Genomic DNA, 25761 nt, shown 5'->3' on the forward strand with positions numbered 1-25761 from the left:
TAGAGTCTATAGACCTATTCTAAGGTGTGTCAAAAGAGGTGCAAAATGTCCCTTTTAACTAATTAATCTTAGGTAAATGTTCAGTAGTGATTTTTCTCGTGTTGAGGGCTGAGTGTATTGATCAGGGTTAGAGGTCGGTCAGTCTGAGGGTTATATAACTCAGCAGTGCAGGTTTAGGATCGGATCTCACTGGTGAAATCCAGTAAACTGAGTTGAAACCCCGGGGGCGTGGTTCAGTCCCGGCGGCTCTCCGCCCGTTTAATCCGGCGCTGCTGCAGAACCGCTGCAGAACCGCTGGACTCCGGTAATAAATAAACCCAAACTCATGATGGCGAAGCTGGACCGGACCTCTCCGCCGAAAGCGCCTCCCATGGCGGACTCGGAGTCGGACTCGGACCCGGAGGACTGCTGCCAGTGCGCCGGGGCGGTGTGGACCCCCGCCACCCGGGCTCAGGTCATCCACAGCGGCCACTTCATGGTCTCCTCCCCGCACAGCGACTCCCTGGCGCGGCGGCGCAGGAGCGGAGCCCCGGCGGACTACGACTTCGACAGCGTGAGCAAACCGGGCTGCCACACCTACAGCTTCGGCCCGTTCAGCTCCCGCAGACTCAGCATAGACCCCACACTCACTCACCTGTTCGAGTGCATGACCCTGGCCTACAGGTGAGCACAGGTGAGGGGACTGACTGCCTGCGGGGTATAGTGTCCTGTAACCAGTGCAGTTTACCTGCTGCTCTATTCAGATACATATAACGTCAGTTTATTTTAATTAATAATAATAATAAATAATATATACTTTTTCATTTAACTTGATATGCATTTATTTACCTCACTTTTAAATAAGTAATAATAAAAAGTGTAAGTCTTTTATGTAAATAATAATATATTTACCTCACTTTTTAAAAAAGTAATAATAAGAAAGACTTTTAATTTTCAAAATGTTAGCAAACTTTTTATTACTTTTATATTAATGGGTTTTTAAAAGACTATTTTTTTTTATAAGTAAACAAATAAGTAAACAATAATAATAAATTATGTATACAATTTTGATTTTTTTTAATTTTATTTTAAGAGCCATTACATTTATTTAACTTACTTTTTCTTTTTGTTTAAATTTTTATTTGGGAAATAAAAAAAGCCTTACATTACACATTTTTACATCCCATCAGAGAGAACCTCTGATACAGTAATACAAGACATATCTACCTCACTTTTACATAAATAATAATAAAAAAAGACTTTTAATTTGATTCGGATTGTATCACCTTTATATTAATAGATTTTTAAAAGTGTAAATAACTATTTTATATGTTAATATTATTAATATTAATATTTTAAGTTAATTTTAATAGCATTACATTTATTAACCTCACTTTTAAATAAGTTATAATAAAAACGACTTTTAATTTGAATTTTTAATTACCTTTATTTTCTTGGATTTTTAAAAATGTACATAATTACTTTATATGTAAATAATAATAAATATAACAGTAATAATAAAAATAACAATAATAATATAATTAAATATGCACAATTATATGAAATATAATAATAAGCATGTTTCATTTTAATATCCAATAAAAGTGTTTGGTTTGTATTTTATTTAGCTATGGCTTTAAAAAAAGATATAGACAATAAAATAGTTCAAGGGTAAGCAAAAGAAACTTTATCCTTTTAAATTAATGTATGTGAATGAAAATATCCAAGGAAACACTCATTGTAGTGAGACCAAGTTAGACCACCAGTATGACCCAACTGATTAATCAACATGACAAGCAAGACCAAGTATGAGCAAAAACAAATGCATTTATAAGAGCTGTTTAACCAGCTGGATTACCAGCATAAGGCATGACTTTACCTGGATGAGTAGCTTTTTAACCACACTGACCATCAAATACCAGTAATTTTCAGCACAATGGATTTATTTGTAATGCTTGTTGGAATTTAATTCTGTTTCTTCCAAAGTGAACAACCATTTAGGATGTGTTCTCACCATAAAATTTGACTAATCGTGAAAAAAAGTCATTATTTGATCTTTATTTTATTGAAGTCAAGCCACTTTTCATTTTCTGCGCTTCAGTTAAGCATGAAAACACTAAATACTAAATATAAACTCATTTTGCATGGCAGCCTTGAGAAATAGCTGATAGAAAGTCCACACAGACACTCAGATGGACTTTGACTGTAGTTGGCAGCTGAACAGTCAAGCAAGGGTTACAGAGTAACTGAGGTCAGGATAAGAGTCTCTCTTTCTCTCTCTTTCTCTCTCTCTCGTTTGCTCTAACTGAAGCCCCTTACTCACAGTTTTGAGACAGTTTCAACACTCACATAGCTCTCTGTGTTGTCTTAACTGTCTCACCCCTGCCCTATATACCCTGCCACTGTCTAAAAGGCTTGGATGGCTATAATGCACTATTCTGGGAGTAAAAGCCACCATTGCAAGACTTATGTTTACACATGCGTCAAAACTTTTTACAACTGATGCTGTCGCATAGCTGTTTTTAAGCAGAAATTGAGTAATAAGACAAAAGATCAACAAACCATACAACATAAAACCCCTATTGAGCAAACCAAGAGAGATATTGGTGAGGAAAAACTCCCTCAGGCAAGTTTGGAAGGAACCAAGGGTCACAAGGGGGGACCCATCCTCCTCAGGGACATAATATAACTATTTTTATACAGTTAGAAGAGGTCTTAGGGCTGTACAAAACATGTTCATAAAGTTATGTACACAAAATTATTCACATAAAGATCTGTATCTCACCAGCTATATTTTTGGCACTTTTTAAGTCCCTTTTAGAATGAGCCATTTAAGGGCTCTGCCACTTTTATGCAAATAAGCTGTTTCTGGCCATGCCACAGGTTAGTGTCAGATTGTACTAAATGGCAAAATAGGAACAGTCTAGTTTATGCTTTACTGCAATATAAGCACAAACTTCAATGACACTTAACCACAGACAGTAGGTATAGATCCCTTCCACAGACGAAGTCTGCTGACTAATATTGCTGAGTCTGACTGTCTGATGTTCTCAACCAAAATTACTGAAATGGACGGTGAGGCTCTGGTGGGGGTTGACAGGTATGGGGTGGTGTCAGGGTGGTTCTATGCACATTTTCTGTTGTGTTCTGTTCAGTGTTTATAGAAGCAGTCAGGACCCAAGTGGAAATGCAAAAGCACAAGTGAGTTTTGCATAATATACCTCCTTTTATAATTGTAGTGATAGTAAAAATAATGAAAGTAGTGATGCTCATGAATAGTGGTAGTAATAGTTGCAAATATGCAGCTGTCCACTCACATCTAGTTTTTTCCCTCACAGCCCTGTTCTCCTTTTAATTGACACAATAAAACCTCCCAATATAGTTATTGATTTCCATGTATCAGATTTTACTACATATTGAAATGAGCGACATTTTTTTTTTGTTTGTTTTTCTCATTGAAACCTAAATGACAAATCTGTGTCACAAATGACATAAAACATTGGATATTCCTTTGAGAATCAGGTTGATATAAATGTGATGATTTGTGTGAGTCATTTGCATGATTGTGTGTTTTGTTGTTGCTCTTGACGTCTTGTTTTATTGACGTTACCTCGTCCCTAAATAGAAGTTATCAAGAAGTGTAATCAAGTCTTATCTAGTAATCCAGCAATTCAGTTGGCACTGCCGCTACCATTGATTTTTAAGTTGCAACATGTGGGGAAAATCCAGTCTGTGAGGTACATGGAGAGAAACATCAACTGGCAAATCAGGTTAATTACCTGTAGACCAGATCTATGTAGTATCCACAGCTTATTGCTTTTGCCATGTCTTATTAAAGGTACAGTCAAAGCCAAAAGTATTGGCGAAAAATGATTGAAGTTACACACGTTTAGTATGTAGATGTTTTTTTATTTTCATTTGTGTGCACAAAAAAACAGAGAAAAAAAGGCAAATTTGACATAATTTCACACAAAACTCCAAAAATGATCTGTCCAAACTTACATTTAAAACGTATTGCCTTTACCTTGACGATTTGGGGGATTTAGGTCCCTCTCTGGTGAGAATGGGTAATTGCACCGAGCATGCAGAAGAATCATTTTAAACTGGGTGGGTGTGATGCGGTCTCCTTTCACAGCTTTCAAAAGAACTCCGGTGAAAAGCGACCCGACACCCCAGTTTATAGAATGAATATATTAGGCTTAGCAGGGATGGTCGTTTCAGCACACTGGTAGCATTAAACACAATATTTTGTCCCTTCTCCACTCAGAAATGCTTCTGCTTTTAGTTTAGAAACAAAATAATACTATAAAGAGTAAAAAAAATAATTAAAAGAAGATTAGTCAATTGTTATGACCAATTATTATTGAATTAATATTCAGGGGAGGTTAGTTTGTGTTTTTAGTTCCTAATACAGGATAAAACATCCCTCCTGTGTATTTTTTCATTGCATGGGAACTTTAGTCCTGCATTAAAGTTCTCAGGGGATTACCGACACTTTATCACAATGTACAATTCAGACAGTGGTAACTTGCTCTTATAGCCTAAAACACATTGGCTAGGCAATATATAAAAGTATATAAAATAGAATGGAATACCCATTTGAGGGTAGCCCTGGTGGACAAGACTACACACTGATGGTATGCTAGGATTGGGGGGACACGCCTATTATGCAAATGTAAAAGTTTAATTTGTTGGTTAAATTAGTTGGGCAGTATTTATTTATTTATTTTTTCGGTTAACACTAAAATATTCAACTCATATCATATTGTAAATTATATTATATCCTGAAATATTGTGCCATATCACCCACCCCTAATTATCACATCAGGATACTGTTTTGATGTTTTCACCAATGGAAAAAATCACACTGTTCTCATTTCCCATTATATCTCTACTAGAGACAGATTATATCTGTCCAGTATCATTCATTTTACTTTAATCCTGGATATATGGAGATATATGGAGTGCATTATTATTAGTATCATGATATTCTGGATCATTGACTTCTGTTACAAATCTGAGAAAATCCTTGTATTTTTAATATCTCAGTTAGGGGTGTGCCATATCATATGATAATAAAATTAAATTTATTATACTATTTATTATACAATAATAAAATTAAATTTTCAATTTGTTGCAGTAGTGTATTCCTTGAAATATTTTTTTTTAAATTCAGTGTTTTGTTATATCACCAAGAATATCGTTATCGTGAAAATACTATGAAATATTGTGATATTATTTTAGCCCATATCGCCCACCCCTACTATCAAGTAACTCCAACACTGAACTACATTTAAATCTGATTAAGTTTAAAAATTGAGACACTTTAAGAGTGAAAATCAACTCTCATCTGTTTAATTCTGAAATTTTAACTCTCCAGTTTTTGCTGTGTATCTTAGTTAAGGTTAAGGGCCTTGCTTAAGTCAAGGGTCTCAACACTGGCAGATTTGGGTATTGATCCCTCAGCCCTGACTGATAACCAGTGATGGTATAGTTACTTTGAAAAAGTAATCCGATTACTGATTACTGATTACTCCTTTAAAAAGTAACTTAGTTACTTTATGGATTACTTGATTTTAAAAGTAACTAAGTTACTTTACAAGTAACTTTATTAGTTACTTTCAGCAGCTGCAGACACCACCTCCTGCCGCCTTAACATAAACATTATAACCAGTTTTGCCAATACTCCCTTTATTGGAAAATGCATTTTTAACAGCAACAATTTATCTCTATTAAGTTGAACTATTTCCTAAAAAAATAAGTTTTTTTATATATTTTTTTTTAAATAAAAAAATTAACTTAACATAAATATATTTTTTATAAAAAATAAAATATGGTCTTTCTTGATTTTACTAAACATAAATACTTGTTTTTATAAAAAATATATAAAATAAAGAAAGTCTTTCTTGACCTGACATATTTAACACTGTAAAACTGAACATTGAACTTGTTGTTCTCTGCTGGGCAGCAAAGAGTGGTTTTATAAAACAGAACCGTGTATATGGTCTAGACCAGGGATCACATATTTGCAGACTGCGGTCCGGGTCCGGACCCAGACGTTGTCCAATACGGACCCATACCGGACCCAACTACTGAGAAGGATTTAATTCTGACAGTGTTCATTTAAAGCACCGGAACTTTTCTTGTCTATACGGTATGTGAGCTCTGCGCCATAGTGAACTTCCAATCACGTGTGGTGTAAAATCTTTAAACGCTCTCCTCTGCCAATCAAATTTGTGGCAGACCGCTGCCCTGGCTAGTGAATTGGCCGCAAAAAAACGCCTTTATAAAGAGATAGGGCGCCGAGAACTGGCGAAAAACGAAAACGGGCGGAAACTAAAGACACGCCGAGCGCGAGAGAGAGAGAGAGAGACAGGGGAGAAAGCGAGACGCGTGTGATTGGGGAAGAGCGGAGGGGGAATGGGTAAGGGAGCGGTGTGTGTGTGTGTGTGTGGAGGAGATGAGGTGGAGAGAGAGAGAGAGAGTAACGCACAGTGACTTAAATAAGTAACTTTAATCTGATTACTGGATTGGAAATAGTAACGCGTTAGATTACTCGTTACTGAAAAAAAGGGTCAGATTAGAGTAACGCGTTACTAAGTAACGCGTTACTGACATCAGTGCTGATAACCACTGAGCGACCACAGACCAGGTCAAGGCCTTCAGACGTATGTTAGTGTTTACAAACGGTCTCCTCCCCCAGAGTTTATGGCAGGGCTTTCTGATATAACCAGCTATAAAGTTGTGGCAATGGCTTCAGATTATGGAGTGAGATTAGGGTATGAATTACTTACCGTAGACATAGTAAAGCACCTTAAGGGACCGTAAGTACTGCTTCTTTTACACCCGTTGATAATCATAAGGATTTTCGCTAATCAAAGGGTTTTTCTAAGATAAAGCATTTATGCATTTATTAATTAATTAGCTGTTAAGAATATGAACATCAGAGGGGTGTTGATACACGATATGTCCGCATGTTTGGGAACACCTTTTACACACCAGCTTGTGTAAACCCTGAAGTGAAGCATTGCCAATAGAATAGGACTCTCTGGAGCAGATAAACCAGAACCTGGTGGCACTGTGTTCTCTGGAATTAGGGTGGAGCTGACGGAGCTCCATGCAATACTTTTAGGAGGAGTTGGGAATGAGGTGATGTGGGGTGGTGATCATCCAACATCCTGATCTCATTCAAACCAATTAAATCCTCACAGCAATGCTTAAAAGTCTAGTAAAGAATCTTCTATGGACAGTAGAGAAAAGCAGAACTCTTTTTAATTTGCTTAATTTGCAAAAAAAACAATGACTTTCCATGTCCTTGTAGTGTATGCAGTGTTGTTATGTATGAACGTATGTATAAATAGAGTCTGGTATTAGTTTTTTATAAAATCATATCTAAAGTATTTGAACAAGGATTCATTATACTATTATATAAATTATTATATTATTTTTATCTGCACATTTCTTCTGCGAATGAAAACACAGTCTTTGTTTTCAGCACCTAACATTTATAAATAATTAAACAGTAAAATACTGTACTTTTTGCACTTTTAGGTGCTTTTAAAATCCTTTAATTTTCCAAATCAACAGTGTGACTTTTAATCTGGTGCGCCTTATTTGTGAATATAAGTACAGTGTTATACGGGAGTTTCAGCTTAGTTCTTCAGCACAGAGTCTGGAGCAGAATTAGCATTAGCCACTTACCCTGCTAAGCGCTAGCTCTTTCAACGTTCAGAGGTGAGTATATCGGACTGTAGTCTGCGTGTTTACCGTGTTAAAACAAGCTACGTGGGGTGAACCGGTAGCTAATATCACCCTGCCTTACCCGAACATTTACCGGAACCTCCAGTGGTTAGCCACTAATGCTAATGCTCCAGCTTTAGTGGAAATCTGGAAATCTAAGTTTACTGTAAATTAACCAAAGCATTTTACTCACCCAAATAAACAGTTTTCAGGAGAGAATCTGTGTAGATTAACACCCAGCACTCATTTGACTGTTTTTTTTTTTTTACAACTTACAGTTTTGTTTACTTAATTTAGCGTAGCTTTACTAATAAGAAGGAAAACATGGTGACACCCCTGTTCCTTACTAGTGCTGCATTTAAACACATTTTACACATACTGTATCTGCTTCCAAATAAATATGATTACTGCAGGTCTCTCAAGTTTTGAAGTTTGGTGGGAGTGAGGTGGGGGGGGGGGGTGGTTGGGGTGGTGGATCCGCACTGTTCTTCTTCAATTGTTCAACGGGGGGGGGGGGGGGGGGGTTTGTTGTTGGGGTTGCCGCTGTTCTCCTTCAGTTGTTCACTGACGTGTGTTTCAGAGGTTTCGATTCAGACAGTTCTTCGTGCCTGACATACTGGCTGAGACTCCACCCTCTCTGACTAAGTCTGCCTAACAACAGAGCGATCTATATTCTGATTGGCTCAACAAGAGTACATTATAATATACAGCCTATGGATTGGCAACATGAGAAATACCATGTGTGGCGTGTGAACTCGCTGAGACTTGAGCGTGAACTCGCTGAGACTCAAGAGTAGATCAACTTTATTGGTCAAGAAGGAAATGGCTTTGGGAATAAGCGGTACAGCTGCTTTATACATATCAATAAACGTAATCCGGCCTGTAAAACCACAATAAAAATTCCTTGCATACAGTACTAGAGAGCCAGACTATCAAAAAAGTGTCTTGAGAAAAAGTTAAAGTCTTTTTAAGCTCCACACTGAAGTGGAAGTACTAAAGTATTCAACATTTCTGTACTTAAGTATTGCAAGTAGTTTATCGTAAAATGTAGTACTGAAGCAGTGAAAGCAAAATTAAATTAGTGTGTTATGTTATATCATGTAATTACAGAAAAGAAGTGGAAAAATTAGAGTACTTGGACCTGTCAGATTTAACTATTTTAACTATGGCTCAATTTACCAGACTGGGATTAATTATATTTTAGGGATTAATACTGTATTACCTTTCAGTGTGTCAGTGTTTTTTATATGGTGTCTTATAGGCACCAGTGGTGGCTTGTTGGTTAGAGTGCTTGTTGTTGGTTGAGAGTTCAATGAACATATGGGTGAACCACAAAGCAAGGCAGTGTACAGTGGCGTGAAAAAGTATTTGACCCCTACAGATTTCTTTTTTTTTTTTCGTTTTTGCTTTTTTGTCATACTGGTATTTTTCTGATTATTAAACACACTTTAATATTAAACAAATATAACCTGAGTAAATATAAAAAAACACTTTAAATGATAATTTATTTAATCTAGCCCTCTGTGAAAAACGTGGTTGCCTTCTAAACCTAATAACTTGGTTGTGCCACTCTTGGCAGCAAAAACTGCAATCAAGCTTTACTGATAATTGAATATGAGTCTTTCACATCTCTGTGGAGAAATTTTGTTATTTTCTTCTTTACAGAATTGTTTTAATTCAGACACATTGGAGGATTTTCCAGCATAAACATCCTGTTTAAAATCATAATACAGCATCTTAATCAGACTCTGACTAGGCCACTCCAAAACCTTCATTTAGTTTTTTTTAAGCCATTTAGAGGTGAACTTTTTGTGTGTGTGCTGCAGAACCCAAGGACTGCAGAACCCAAGGACACCTGAGCTTGAGGTCCCAAACAGATGGCTGGATATTCTCCTTCAGGACTGTCTGGTAAACAGCAGAATTCCTGGTTCCATCTATTACAACACATCCAAAGCCTGAAGCAGCAAAGCAGCCCCAGACCAACACACTACCACCACCATGTTTTACATTCAGTATAATGTTTTTTTTTGATGATGTGTTAGTTTTACATCAATTTTTCAAAAGGTGCTGGATTGATTTGGATAGTTTCTTTTCCTTTAATAAATAAATCATAATTTAAAAAGGGATTTTTATATTTACTATATTTTCAAACGTTTATAGTAAAGTTTGTTTGATAATCTGAAAAAATGTAAGTATGACAAAAATGCAAAAAACAAAAGAAATCTAAATTATTTTTTTTAGCCACTGTATTTTCAGTCTAGTGTTGACTTTTTTAAATCAATAATTTATAGTCTTGATTCATTCCAAAGAATGAGAGAGAGTATTTTTACTGGTGTTGCCTTCGGTTTCCTTATTTATTTTTTTTGTGTTGTATGGTTTGCTTATATTTTGTTTTATTTCCAGATTTCTGTGAAGCTGTTTTGCAACAACATCATTTGTTAAAAGCACTATTCAAATACATTTTATTTTATTAGATTTTTATAATGGACAAATCCTACTTCATGGTATTCCCCTCAAGTTCCTCGATGCTCTATTTAGTGTGTCCCAGGCTTCTGGTCCATGGACCAGAGCGCTTAGCTTTAGCGTTAGCTTTAATCTCTTCTGCATCAGTGCTCTGCACTTACCGGCTTCCTCAGAGCCAGATGTGTCCTAATGACTTCCCCCATTTGCAGCTTCTCAGTTATCATCCTCAGCTGAGTCCTAGCAACACACCGAACTGAACGCAGCCTCGGTCCTGCACACATCAGCTCCTCTGTGAGTGTGAGCTGTTAAATGCACTGTAACACTGGGTGAAATGGTGCAGAGTGTCAAAAACATGCAGCTGGGCAGATGAGCAGCCAGGGCTGTGCTTAATTGTAGTCTTGTGATTAGGATGGTAAAAGGTTCCGTTTTTTCATGATTATTGTGTTTAATTTTTTTCCTGTTTTTACTCAAATTCACTCATTGTCATTACCAGTTCCCACCCACTAACTAGGACTCCACATCACATGACAACACCAGGGTTTGGAGGGTAAACACTGATTTGTTCAGATTGGCCATTGTGGTGGCTTAGTGATTAGCATGTTTGCATCCCAGCGCTGTCTTGAGTCTTGGGTTCAAGTCTCTATGTGGAAGAAGTTTCCATGTTCTCCTTGTGTATAAAAAACAGGTAGATCAGGTAATTTGGATACTCTAAATTGTCCTTGCGTATATGTGTAGATGTAAGTATATACAGCTCTGGACAAAAATATTAATAGACCACCTCAGTCTCTGAATCAGTTTCACTGATTTTGCTATTTTTAGGTTTATGTTTGAGTAAAATGAACATCGTTGGTTTGTTCTATAAACTACAGACACCATTTCTCCTAAATTCCAAATAAAATATTGTCATTTAGAGCATTTATTTGCAGAAAATGAGAAACGTCTTAAATAACAAAAAAGATTCAGAGCTTTCAGACCTCAAATAATGCAAAGAAAACAAGTTCATATTCAACATATTCAAGTTTTAAGAGTTCAGAATAACTCTGGTGGAATAACCCTGGTTTTTAATCACAATTTTCATGTATCTTGGCATGTTCTCCTCCACCAGTCTTACATAATGCTTTTGGATAACTTTATGTCACTCCTGGTGCAAAAATTCAAGTAGTTCAGTTTGGTTTGATGGCTTGTGATCATCCATCTTTCTCTTGATTATTTTCCAGAGGTTTTCAATTTGGCACAGTCCAGGAGGACAATTGTTTCCGGTAGAGAGTATGCTGTGCGAGATTGGCTGCTGGGTGTATAATAGTTTTGTGTAAAACATGATTGTAAAGCTTCATTCAGTGTCTGTATGGCCATATACTGTAGAGTTGCATGAAAAAGTTCATAAAAAGAAATGTTACGCTTTCTGATGGCACTAACTCAAGGATAGCAAGACTAAACTAAAAGGAATTTTAGTGGTCCTTGAACTCATACTTGTGGTACACCCACACCACTGGTTTTATCATAGGGGCAGCTTTTAAAAAAGAGATTAAGCCTAGTTTTGGACTGCACATCATTTTTATGTGAAGATTTGTTTCTTAAATCGGATTTGCCTTTCTAGACATCGCAAACAGTTCTGTGTGGGTTGTTGTGGTAACAACGTCATAATTATTAACCATTAATAATTAATTAATAACCATTAATTAATAACCATTAATTAATCATCATTTGATGCTACAATTGCCAGATTTCTCAACTGGAAATGAAAATAAACCCGGGGACAGATGTTATTTCTGGACTTTTACTGAAATGTTGTCTGATTTCATGTGTTTTTTTACTATTCAGACTATAAAAAATAATTCTGTATACAATCTAGATATGCCCAAAATCAGATTTGAGTAGATTTGTAGATATTTAAAAAATGGTGTACAGTAAATCCCTGTCTGGGAAACTGACCTATATTGTTTGGTAGAGTGTTTATCCACAAATACTAAAAAAAGGTTCTTTCAGAATGAGGTAACTGATGGGTGAAATGAGGTAAGATGAGTATACAGTATTGCATTGGTATTTGTTGTAGTAGGTTTCTGGCACAGTCTGTATTTGCTGTGGTCGTCCAGTTAGCTATTAATAGCTCAGAATTTGTTTTCTCAGCTGGAGAGAAAAAAGGTGTATTACACCTTTGAACAGAGCAGAGCTGATCAAAACCTGGTGATATTTTGCTGAGTTGGGGATTAGGTGGATTAGGGAAGATCCAACATCCTGACCTCGCTAATGCTCTTATCACTGAATTCAATCAAATTCTCCCAGCAATGCTTCAAAATCCAGTCTAGAAGTCCTTATTTAGAAAAAATATAATCAAACAGGTGCCCCAATACATGATGTCTGTTGTGTATATATAAAAATGTCTCCCAGTATTAAGATTTTGGGCCCAATATTGCACCCTTCGCAAAGTCACATTACGATGCTCATTGCTATCTTACATTAAACTAATAGCTGCGGTGCTTGTGAATATATCTACGCAGATGGGTGTGGTGGTCTAGAAATGAGGTTTGTTCAGGCAAATTTCTTGTGTATTGCTATTTTGGCAAAAGAAAACACAAGTGCGGCACTGACTGAAATAAACCTAGACAACAGTCAGACGTTCATTGCTATCTTGGCAGTGAATTGTCAACACAGGCACATTTTCCACCCATAGCACCCAAGTTTACATCAACTATAAACAAAATACAAAATAAAAGAACATTATTCTACATCAACACAAAGTATAGATCATTGTCATATTACTTGTCGTATTATTTGTACATTTTACTACTGGCTGCTCCCCTGAAATAGCAATTCGCCAAAGTGAGAAGGCACCTGGCTCTTAAAGGGAATGGCAAGTGGCATGCTGACTGGTTTATTTCACGCTACGACAAAAAGCTATGCAAAACACGCCAATTAATTAAGATAATTAGTACCTGCCTTTTGCGTGTTTTGAGCTGCACAAGGTGTACTTTTCCTGTTGTTACGATAGCAAAGACACACAGGCACGCCCTAAATCAAGCTGAATGGTGTGCAGTTGACGTCTTGCCTATAGATACTGTTATATTTGTAAGCTTGTATGGTACTTTGTCCTTATCATCCAACTTTAACTAAACCATATTAAACTACAGTAATTCAGAAACACATTGAACATGATTGAATGGAAGGCAGCTGAACCTAATCTGCTGTTTTTCTCTCTGCAGTGGGAAGATAGTGTCCCCTAAGTGGAAGTCCTTCAAGGGCCTGAGGCTGCTGTGGAGGGATAAAATCCGCCTGAATAACGGCATCTGGAGAGCCTGGTTCATTCAGTGTGAGCTCTTATAGGCTGCTTAATACAGAGAGTACCAGATTTGTGTCTGAGAGCGTGAAATGAATGACTGGTCTGAGTGATCTTGTGTTAGACAGTGATTATGCCAAGCTTTTGTGATTCTACAGGGGATGGACAATGAAACTGAAACACCTGGTTTTAGACCACAATAGTTTATTGTGGTGACGGACAGTTCTGGTGGAAACAGGAGAGTTGAGGTGCACATTGAATTCTGCCGTGATTTGATCAGCCGTGGTTTTATGTTTTTTTGGATACAATCCGGGTTAGCACCCGAACATCCCTTTCAGACAGCTTCCTCCTACAGCGTCCACAGTTAATCCTGTTGGATGTGGTTCATCCTTCTTGGTGGTATGCTGACATTACCCTGGATACCGTGGCTCTTGATGCATCACAAAGACTTGCTGTCTTGGTCACAGATGCTCCAGAAAGAAGTGCACCAACAATTTGTCCTCTTTTGAACTCTGGTATGTCACCCATAATGTTGTGTGCATTGCAATATTTTGAGCAAAACTGTGCTCTTACCCTGCTAATTGAACCTTCACACTCTGCTCTTACTGGTGCAACGTGTGATTAATGAAGATTGGCCACCAGGCTGCTCCAATTTAGCCATGAAACCCCCCACACTAAAATGACAGTTGTTTCAGTTTCATTGTCCAACCCCTGTATATCTATAATAAAGAGCATTTCCTATAAATACGTTAATTTAAATGTATTAAAATGCTTTTATGCTTTATCAAAAATTAAAGCCAAATGTTAAAATTCTTAGATGTGGAGAAAAGGAAAAACCCTGTGTGTGGGTTCATCACGCCCTTGGAGGGATCTGAAGCAGATGCCCATCGCAAACCTGAGGTGGGTTATACTGAATGCACGTATACTTTCAGCATAAATTGTAATGGATAAACTGTGATTATTATAGTTAGGCTTTTAGTTCAGGTAAAACATGTACCAGGTAAAAACAAGTACCAAAAGTCAAAAGTTTGGACACACCTTCTCATTCAGTGTTTTTCTTTTATTTAATTTATTTTCTACATTATAGAATAATATTAAAGACATGAAAACAATTAATGGATACATAATAGAATTACAAAGTGAACAGCAAAAAAAACGTGTTTGTCCTGATGAACTGAGATGGTGATTTGAGGTGATTTAAATGGGATGAGCTGGAGATTCACCGTATAAAGGAAAAGCAGCAACTATTGTTCAGCACCTCCAGGAACTCCTTCCTTCAAGACGCTGAGAAAACTATTCCAGGAGATTCTCCCTCATGAAGACACTGAGATTAAAATCTCACCAAGAGTGTGCAGATCTGCCCTCAGAGATAAATGTGCTACTTTTATCTAAAGTATAAAACATATTTTTGACAGAATTATAGGTCCTGTATAGCCTTAAAAAATCATAAAAAGAAAAAAAAACCCTTTGAAAACACATTGAAGAAGAGGTGTGTCCAAACCTTTGACAGATAATATACATCAACAAACAAACACAGAGATTTAATCCTTTCATATACATTGTCAGTGTGGACATTTATGAGTCTAGATCCATCTGTGCCTAGACCATTATAGTTTTATGACTTACGTTTAATATATTAGGAGGATTTGAGATTCAGCCAGAGGCATAAATGCTTAACAAGCATGAAAGCTCTGGTTTTGAGTTTTACATTTAAACATTAAACATTATATTATATTATATTTTTAAACATCAATTAACTTTCAATTATTAAGAATAATCAAACCGATATTCAGACAGATATTAGATCCGGAATACAATCTGTTTAAATATCCTACAGAAATAATAATAATAATAATAATAAAAAAAACGTATTGTTTTGCAATATTAAGTTAAGCATAAATGATTGTCAGGATGAATGATTGTGGTTATGTCCATATAATGTATGATAAGTCATGAAGGTAATTATTGTGACAGGCCTAGGGCTCTGTAATTAATCACTCCTTAATTTATCTGTGTTTTTGTTAAACTCCCAGGCGATCGTGTTGGAGGGAAGCTACTGGAAGAGACGGATAGAAGTGGTGATTAAAGAATATCATAAATGGAGGATTTACTACAAGAAGAGGGTGAGTGGTGACCAGAAGCGACAGCCAGTCTTTGGTCATATTTTATGGTTATTAGTGCAAACCAAAGAGACCAAATCTAAAATATAAGATTTTATTTTCTTTTTCTGGTTTAGAAACACAAAGATCTGATGCCTGTTCTTCAGAAGGTAGGAATTAACATCTTTCAGTTGGTGTTATGAAATCGTATTTCTACAGAATATGTGTATTGGATTTATTCCTAAGGTAGATCAGTCATTCAGACTATGGAGGAACACCTAAGGAATCATGTAGTAACTTAAAAGCATTAAACAAACCAAAATACTCTGTGAAGACGCTTTTAGGTGCTTTTATTTGGGGAGATGTCAACTTGTGGTTTCTGAGGCTGGTAACTCTGATGAACTTATCCTGTGCAACAGAGGAAACTCTTGCTCTTTCTTTCTTGGGGCGGTCCTGATGAGAGCCAGTTTCATCATAACGTTTTTGATGGTCTTTGCAGCTGCACTTGAGGATACTTTCAAAGGTCTTTACTTAGTTGAGTAGTTCTTGACATAACATGGATTAGAACATTACTCATATATTCACTATTCACTGTATACCTGTAACTCTACCTCTTCACTACTTTACAACTGATGCTCTCAAACACATAAAAAGGCAAGAAATTCAAGTAATTAACTCTTGACGAGTTCAGCACAGCTGTTAACTGAAAGCCTGAATTCCAGGTGACTCTACCTCATAAAACTGACTGAGAAAATCCAGCCAAGATGTGTAAAACTGATCATCTAAGCAAGAGGTGCCTAATTTGAAGAATTTAAAATATAAAACATATTCTGGGTTATTTAACACTTTTTTTGTTTAATAAATAATTCCATATGTTTTTCTTCATAGTTTGGATGACTTTAGTATTAATCTACAAAGTAAAAAAAATGAACATAATGTACCTGCACAGTACGACTGCCTGTTCTGTTAGCTTAACTAGGTTGATCAGACCACAATTTATTAGTAATCAGAAAGAAATCCAGGTCACTCCTAGGGGTTATCTTACTGTTTATTGCAGATATGTGTCATCAGTCTCTCTCTCTCTCTCTCTCTCTCTCTTTCACGCTTGATCTCACGATCCATAGTAAAGCTCTTCTGATTGGTTCTGGAGATCAATGACCTATTAGTATTGTATTTGCTTTGGTAGGTTAGCGGCACAGTCCGTATTTGCGGTGGTTCTCCGGTTAGCTATTATTAGCTCAGACTTTGCCTTGCTCAGCTAGACAGTGAAAAAGTGTGTGTGATCTTTTCAACACAGCAAATCGAAGGTAAAAAAAAAAGGCAAAAACGTAAACACGGCGCTGCACTTGCGTCACTGCGGCTCGTATCTGTGAGAAATAAGTCACTCGATTGCTTTCTGTGACAAAAGGGCCGAACTCCGGCCCGTGTTCCTCCCAGCTCTAGGAGAGATGCAGATTCACTCTTAATGGCGTATAATCAGAGCTGACCCACTTGCGCGTATTGTAAATCCCTTTTCATGTTTTTCATGTATTTTTTTCTACCCATCTGTGTAGATATGAACTTGATACTGTGACAATAGCAGCGCAGTAGGAAAACACTAACTAGCTGCACGTTTTCTGAATGTATCCAGTGTGTGTTTGTGTGTGTTTGGAGTTCCGGGGAAACTCTTTTCCAGTGACGCACATAAAGATGTAAATGGTGTTTTTCCTCTGTCTGTTCCTCACGTTTTCATCCTAATGTCTTTTTTCTAGGGGTGTAAGAATATATAGGTAACACTTTACAATAAGGGTCCCAAATAATAGCACAGTAATACAAGTTACAGTATTAAACATTGTTAAATGGTTAATTGGTAAATGTCTTAAGTAATTATTACAGGTAATAGACACTATTTAGGCATTATTAAACATTACTAAATTTTAATGCTTAAGAATGTTGTATATAATAAGAATAAATTAAGACATTAGTTTAAAATGTTGTTATAGAATTAGGGGTACGCAATATGGCCCTAAACTAATATCACAATATTTCATGTTTTTTTTCGCGATAATGATACTCTTGGTGATATGACAAAACACTAAATAAAAAAACATAACTTCAACAATACACTACTGCAACAAAATAAAAACTAAATTTTATTATTGCATATAATCTGATATAGCAGACCCCTAACTGAGATATTAAAAAATACAAGTATTTTATCAGATTTGTAACAGATACTAAAAATGCACTCCTAATATCTCCATATATCCAGGAATAAAGTAAAATAAATGATACTGGACATATATAAACTGTTTCTAGTAGATATATAATGGGAAATGAGAACAGTGTGAATTTTTATTTTGCTTAAAACAGCTTAAAGAAACTTAAAGACTTAAAAAAGTAGTTCCCTGATTTAATTAATGTAATTAATAGGGGTGGGTGATAAAGCACAGTCTTTCAGGGTATGAAATCGTTCACAATATTCAAAAATGTTGTCCAGAGACATGCTGATGGGTTTATTTCACGTTACACCTAAAACACACCCACAAGTAATTAAAAAACTTATTACATGCCTTTTGGATATTTCGAGTTGTGCAAGGTGTACTTTTCCCATCGTTACAATAGCAAAGACACACTGATGCGCCCTAAATCAAGCTGCATGGTTCACGGCTCACCTAAAGGTCGCTAAAATAGGGAACATAGTATCATATGATGACATTTTATTTTAACTAATTGTAACAATTTTATTTACTAGTTTACATGCAAAGATTGGTGTCATTCTTTTGATTCAATGATTTTTTAGCATTAGTTAAATGGTGGTTCAGTGCTTTAGATCTGATCAGATCACTGAAATCAAGACTTGGTCATGTATAGGTGTCAGTGTATCAGTAGGGATGGATGAGGCCGTCTTCCTTTCCTCTTTCTCTCTCTCTTCCTCTCTCTCTCTCTCTCTCTCTCTGCACGTGAGTATGAAGGGTAGAAGTGGGTCAGGAACAATAGAGGCCCGCTGCCTTCACCGGCACCGTGAATCCGCAGAGCACACGGAGAGAAATAAAAAACGTAAATGACTTCGGCCAGGGGGGTTTCTGTCTTTCACACATCCCCGTTAAACTGCTCTCGTTAATGCCTCCCAAGTACGCACACAGACTCGTACACACGTGCCCTCAAACCTAATTTCACCTGGCAGAAACACATCCAGAGCAATACTATAATTTGCCTTCTTTTGTACGGGCTGAGCACACAGCATGGGTGGAAAGACGCAATCACTGGCATTTCCGGCTGATTTCGGGAGCCCCTATAAAAGTACGGGCCCAGTGATGGGCTTCAGTCTGCATGAGGAAGGGGTGAGGATAGGACTACTGTCCAGACACACTTAATGTACAGAGATGAGGTGTAGTAGATGACACTGGTACCTGTACTTGAGCTGGATCTATCATCTATCCGGAGGTGTCTGTACTTACCTGTGAGTACTGCACACTTTCATTGTTGTAAGTGCATGTGAGTGTGTGTATTCAATCTGAATCTAAATGTGTTTTTTGGGCCCACTGTGCCAGTGTTGGGCTGTGTTATTTGGGGCCCACTTTGCCAGTATTGCCAGTAGTGTTGGGCAGTGTTACTTGGGGCCCACTGTGCCAGTGTTGGGCTGTGTTACTTAGGGCCCACTTTGCCAGTATTGCCAGTAGTGTTGTGCTGTGTTACTTGGGGCCCACTGTGCCAGTGTTGGGCTGTGTTACTTAGGGCCCACTTTGCCAGTATTGCCAGTAGTGTTGTGCTGTGTTACTTGGGGCCCACTGTGCCAGTGTTGGGCTGTCTTACTTAGGGCCCACTTTGCCAGTATTGCCAGTAGTGTTGGGCAGTGTTTCTTGGGGCCCATTGTGCCAGTGTTGTGCTGTGTTACTTGGGGGCCACTTTGCCAGTATTTGCTAGTATTGCCAGTAGTGTTGGGCTGTGTTCTTGGGGTTCTCTGTGCCAGTATTGGGCAGTGTTTCTTGGAGCCCACTATGCCAGTATTTGCTAATATTGCCAGTAGTGTTGGGCAGTGTTTGTTGGGACCCACTGTGCCAGTGTTGGGCAGTGTTTGTTGGGACCCACTGTGCCCATGTTGGGCAGTGTTTCTTGGGGCCCACTGTGCCAGTGTTGGACTGTGTTACTTGCTCCCCATTTGCCAGTATTTGCTAGTATTGCCTGTAGTGTTGGGCAGTGTCCTTGGGGTCCTCTGTGCCAGTGTTGGGCAGTGTTTGTTTTGACCCACTGTGCCAGTGTTAGGCAGTGTTTCTTGGGCCCACTATGCCAGTGTTGGGTAGTGTTTGTTTTGACTCACTGTGCCAGTGTTGGGCAGTGTTTCTTGGGCCCACTATGCCAGTGTTGTGCAGTGTTTTGTGGGCCCACTATGCCAGTGTTGGGTAGTGTTTGTTTTGACTCACTGTGCCAGTGTTGGGCAATGTTTCTTGGGTCCACTATGCCAGTGTTGTGCAGTGTTTTGTGGGCCCACTATGCCAGTGTTGGGTAGTGTTTGTCTTGACCCACTGTGCCAGTTTTGGGCAGTGTTTCTTGGGCCCACTATGCCAGTGTTGGGCAGTGTTTCGTGGGCCCACTATGCCAGTGTTGGGTAGTGTTTGTTTTGACCCACTGTGCCAGTGTTGGGCAGTGTTTGTTTGGACCCACTATGCCAGTGTTGGGTAGTCTTCCTATAGACCCACTGTGCCAGTGTTGGGCAGTGTGTTTGCAATGATTAATTTAAAGTTTAATTTACTGTGGGGAAATTTGGTACCAAGTACTTTTTTGTTGCACTATTGTATTCAACAATTTATTTGGCTGCCCTAAGACTGTATTGACACTGTATTGGCACTGGTGTCTAGGATAAAATCATAATTTGATTGGTTGATTGTCACCCTTAAGGCACCTAGCCTCAGGACGGGTCTGGAGAAATGGTCGGATCAGATGTACCCTGAACCCGAAGTGATGCCAGAGGAGGTGCCCATGTTTGACCTGGACTGCTTCCTCTCGGATATTTCAGACACACTCTTCACCATGACCCAGAAGCCCTGCCCGTGGTCTGGAGACCGCCACAACAGTGAGTAGTACTGTAGGAATTGCTCCTGAACTAATTACTTAGTTCAGGAGTTGGGTTGATGTTATTGGTGTTACATTGACCAGCGATTTCATTAAAACCATTGGTCCTACTTTAAAAAGTGTATCTGCATCGTTGCTAGGTTACCTGTATGTGGCGGAGTAATGCATGGAGAGCTTCAGTTACAGTCCATTACCGGCTGATAATGGTACTCATAAACCTCCTCTCAGCCAATCACATTGCAAAAATTGTCTACAACTGTAATAAATCTGTAACAATGTGTACTTCACCAGAAATGACACTGTTATTAGATAGATTGTTAATGTGTAACTACACAGTTATTAGAGATACTTATTGTATGGTGGGACCAAACCATCTCCTTGTTTCTGCACTTAATTTTAAGCTATGAAACCCTGTGAAAACGTTTGTTGTACTATCTTTATTGCCTCTGTTTCGCTCCTGTGTAAATAGTTCCTAAAGCCACGTTTGTATTTAACACCTTTTTAAAAAATCGTTTGTAGCACTGTTTCCTATCCAGTGGTCATGTGAGTTTGTAAACTTCATTCAGGAAGACGCCGCCCCCAAAAACAAGGAACCTAAATGGAAAAATGAGTGTGTGCGAACACACACACACACACACACACACACACACAAACACCGATGTACTTATACCCAGCACCATATCCCTAATGTGATAACTTTTCTTCCTCAGCCTACACGAGTAACGCAGACATGATCCAGCCTGGTTTAACTCCTCTTCAGCCCAACTTGGACGATCTAATGGACACTCCAGGTACGTCTCTTCACTGTAATCTATATGTTATATTTATATATAAATTAATATATAATTTATCTACAAAAATCAAGAAAAAACTATATATATATAGTTTATACTCTAATAAAAAACTCATAATGCATTTATTAAACTACAACATGTAGCTATTTTACCCTACATGATGCATTGGGCTGGATTCATATATGAGAATATCTAACTCAATATATCATGTTTGCACATTAAAACAGGTACATTGTCAGGTTTACTTAATTTGCATTGATACATTTGATTGAATTAATGTCATATATAAAATATACAGTAGTTTTCCCCATGGAATGTGCAAACCTTAAACAAGAGATTTCAGTTTTAGAAAAAAAAATCAAAGAATTTAAAAGGCCTGCAAAGCTGCCATTTTATACTAATCGTATAAAATATATAAGTAAGTCGGTCACATTCAGTGACAGGACAACTCTGGTTTTTGTCCGGATCTGATTTTCTGTACATTTTATTGAGAAAACACGCTTAATTAGTGACCATATCAGGACTATGGCTAAAAAATGGAAGTTCAATACCAAAAAGGCAACCGCCGCAATGTCTCGGTACTACTGAGAATCGAAAGGTGCCTGTTTTCCACTTTGCATAAAACGTGTATAAATGCTCTAAATGTGGAGACCTTGCGTTTGTCGCTTGTGGGCGTGTCAAAGGTCAACGCACGTGTGTATCATGGTCCAGCTTCCGACAAGAAAAAAAGGCACAAAAAAATTATTAAATGTATGTTTGTATTAAATATGTATTTGTTAACTTAATTAAGATCACTAAAATGGTAAAAATAAATTGATTTTAATAAGACATGGTAAATTTCACTTTATTCTGCAGCTGACTCCCGAGCTTGCTAGACTCTTGGCCGTTTCTGTTTGGTAGGAAGGTAATGCGAAAGGAACCAAAAGTATCTCGGACCACCCTGTATGTGATTGGCAGAGGAGGAAAGTAATGAATTACATTTACTCACACTACTGTAATTGAGTAGATTTTATGAGTAATTTGTAATTAGTTGTAAGTAGTTTTTAAAATAGGTAATTTTACTTTTACTCAAGTACATTTTGACACAAGTAATTTGCTTCGATACATTGGAAAACTCCTTGTTACTGAGTAAAAAGTAAAATGCTGGGAAAAAAACTATTAATAAATAGGCGTGGATGCGCCGGCGCACGGATGATCGCACGTGGAATAACGAGGCAATTACATCCTCATGCAATGCAAAATGTGCTCCACCGCATAGAGCTGTAAGCTTTCAAAACTTCCACATCAAACCTGCATAAGCATGTGGTGGTAAGTATAGTATATATTTATTCTAAATTCAAAGGTTATCTGTGGATTTACTTTACAAAGACCAGTAATCTCCGTTCATATGCAGCTACACAGATTATACAATCTTCTGTATTTAGTAAAATATCCAGCACAATAATACAACCTGTACAACCTAAGCAAATTCTTTGATAGAATTCTGCCTTCAGGTTAATGGAGATGAAAGGTGTTTGTTATCCTGTATGTTTATTAATCGACTAACCTGTATAAATGCCTAAATTAATAGTATATTGAATTCACTAAAAGCTGTATGAAATGCATCTGTCGGCACGATGTTAACAGGCTATTGAGGCAAATATAACTTAAATACCTTAGCTAATGATGATGGGGTGGTCTAAACAAAAACTACCTGAAAGGTCTAAATTATTATGTGGAACAATAGTTAATTGAAAACAAATTTAATTTATGATTTGTTGTACTCTTTTACATCAAATTATTGAAAGTAACTATGTAATTTTTACTCAAAGTACATTTTAAATTGAGTACTTTTTTACTTTTACTCAAAGTAAAGGTACATTTACTTAATTACAAATTTTCAGTACTTTTTCCACCTCTGGTGATTGGTCCACAGAAATGCTAGAAGCCAATCGAGTTAGAATGTCCCTTCCCCGCATCATAATTCATTTGCATAAAGTTGAGAACATTTCAACTCCGTGTCGCTTGCCGCTCTGCCGCTTTGTCGCCTCTCGAGTGTCTCAGCGACAAAACGCCCTACCAAAGGAAATAAATGGTCACCTGTCGGGTTGTTGCTTTCCAGTGTGAACGCAGGGTCACTCTCACTGTCTCCCCCCTCCCCTCAGATATTATAATACAGTAAAAAAGCTCTAGTCTGCCTGACCTAAACCACACTACACTATTATTACTCCGTCCTCTTTAAAATACAGAGGGAAGTAGCAGCATTAAAAATCGTGATTCTAATTCATTTTTAAGTGATTGACACCAACAATATAATGAAATAAAATTTTGCCAAAGTAATTTTTATAAATTTGTATAAATTTCCTTCGGGATAAATAAAGTATCTATCTATCTATCTATCTATGCTGATATTTTTTTAAAAGAACAATATGTGAAGGGGAAATATTTGTAGTTTTGTGTTGTGGTGAAGTTGTACTGTTCCAAAAACACGAGAGACAGTATGAGGATGAGATCACTCATGTTGGCTGTTAAATAAATATGTTGTGTAATAATTGCTTACAATTTAGAAAAAAAGTATCGAATAAAGTATCATTTGAGTATGGTTATGGTATTTTATTACATTTTAAAACAATACCCAGCTGTAATCAGGATCCCCTTGTGGGGTCACGAGTCCCAGGTTACGAATCCCTTCAGTAGAAGAAATAGGGGTAACACTTTATTTTAAGGAACACAAATTAGGCGCTTATTAATGTCTTATTATTTGCTTAATAAAGCCTTAATTAGACATTTGAAAATGATTTATTCACTACTTATTAGTCTTTATTCTGTGTTTTAAGTGTTATTGGTGCTTAATTAGGGGTCTGTTATGTGGAAATGATTAATAATGGCTGTATTAGTTGTTATAGTGCACAATAAACAGTGCTGTTAGCACCCAGTTAAGCAGATTATTAAGCATTGACTATTAGCTAATCCTACTTTTTATTAGAGTATAACTGGCAGCAGTTTGATCTATTTGGCAAGGTTACGACTGTGCTGGAGTTTATTGAGTTAATAAGGGGTTAATAAGTCACTAATTAGACCAAGAAGTGTACCATATTTTAAAGTGAGGTTCTGTTGGAATTAGCTGATAGTTAATGCTTAATAATCTTCTTAACAGGGTGCTAACATAACTGTTTATTGTGCCCTATAAGAACTAATACAGCTATTATTCATTCATCATTTCCACATAACAGACCCCTAATTAAGCACCAATAACACTTACATTCATTTACAAATGTCTAATTAAGGCTTTATTAAGCAAATAATAAGACATTAATAAGCGCCTAATTTGTGTTCCTTAAAATAAAGTGTTACCGAAATAGGAACTAAATCTTAATGAGGAAAATGTAAAAAATTAGAGGTACTTTCATTTCCTCATATATTATCTACTTGAGTAGAAGTAGAAGTAGTTCTGAGTGCTGAGTATACTCTATATTACTTGTTACTGCTCATCTTCAATTATGTGTGCATGCTAAATGGTTTCCATAGCAAAATGTGAATACAGTGGATTGCATTTAGGGAAGTGCAGAAGTTCACTTTTTTAGTGTAAGGAGACCTATTCATCAAAAACTCCATCTCTTTATTGTTTAATTATGATGTTTTTTATAGTTTATTTCTAAGGGTTTGTCCTCGATCCTCTGTTGAGGTCACCTTTGCACCTTTGTTGTTCTGTAGTCTTGTAGTTTAAAGGTAAGAGGTCACAGAAGAGGTCGGGCAGGGGTCAGCTGGAATGAAATGTGGAAGTTGGAGGGGATGTGGTAAATCGTGAATGGTCATCTGAAGCTCTTATGGGTGCCACCACAGGAAGAGGGAGAAGATAGAACAGAGCAATAAAGGCAGGAGTTTACTAGAGGGCAGCTTTAACTGCTGACTTCATCTGATTATCTTCTCTCTGCTCATCTGTCAATCATTAGTCTACAGCGGCCTCTATGCATTTTTTTCAGGGGAGTTTAGAGCTGCATTATGTGAGATTTAGTAATATTTCAGGTTTTAACACTAATATGATTCAATAGCTTTGACCCTCCTGCTTTACAAAAATTATATACAGCTCTGGAAAAAATCAGAGACCACTTAATGATGATGTTTTTCCTTGATTTTACCAAATTCAAATCCTCTGGAATATAATCAAGAGGAAGTCATCAAACCAAACTGAACTGCTTGAATTTTTGCACCAGGAGTGTAAAGCATAAAGTTATCCAAAAGCAGTGTGTAAGACTGGTGGAGGAGAACATGCCAAGATGCATGAAAACTGTGATTAAAAACCAGGGTTATTCCACCAAATATTGATTTTTGAACTCTCAGAACTTTATGAATATGAACTTGTATTCTTTGCATTATAAGA

The 25761-nt window shown here is 37.2% G+C and overlaps 1 protein-coding gene across 2 annotated transcripts in view; it reads left to right on the forward strand.

The window, feature by feature from the left end:
• The window catches only part of LOC103022906 (carbohydrate-responsive element-binding protein), a 39648-nt gene continuing 13887 nt past the window's right edge, over positions 1 to 25761 (forward strand). Inside the window, exons 1-7 of one of the 2 annotated variants that reach the window (XM_022665762.2) lie at positions 1 to 663; positions 13383 to 13489; positions 14274 to 14356; positions 15490 to 15579; positions 15693 to 15725; positions 20434 to 20608; positions 21318 to 21398. In XM_022665762.2, the coding sequence (XP_022521483.2) occupies positions 326 to 663; positions 13383 to 13489; positions 14274 to 14356; positions 15490 to 15579; positions 15693 to 15725; positions 20434 to 20608; positions 21318 to 21398 (907 nt within the window). In that variant the 5' untranslated portion in view covers positions 1 to 325. The remainder of the gene's footprint in view (positions 664 to 13382; positions 13490 to 14273; positions 14357 to 15489; positions 15580 to 15692; positions 15726 to 20433; positions 20609 to 21317; positions 21399 to 25761) is intronic. The other variant, XM_022665763.2, reaches the window with a different exon arrangement.

Source organism: Astyanax mexicanus, chromosome 1 (assembly GCF_023375975.1).
Source record: "Astyanax mexicanus isolate ESR-SI-001 chromosome 1, AstMex3_surface, whole genome shotgun sequence".
NCBI lineage: Eukaryota > Metazoa > Chordata > Actinopteri > Characiformes > Acestrorhamphidae > Astyanax > Astyanax mexicanus.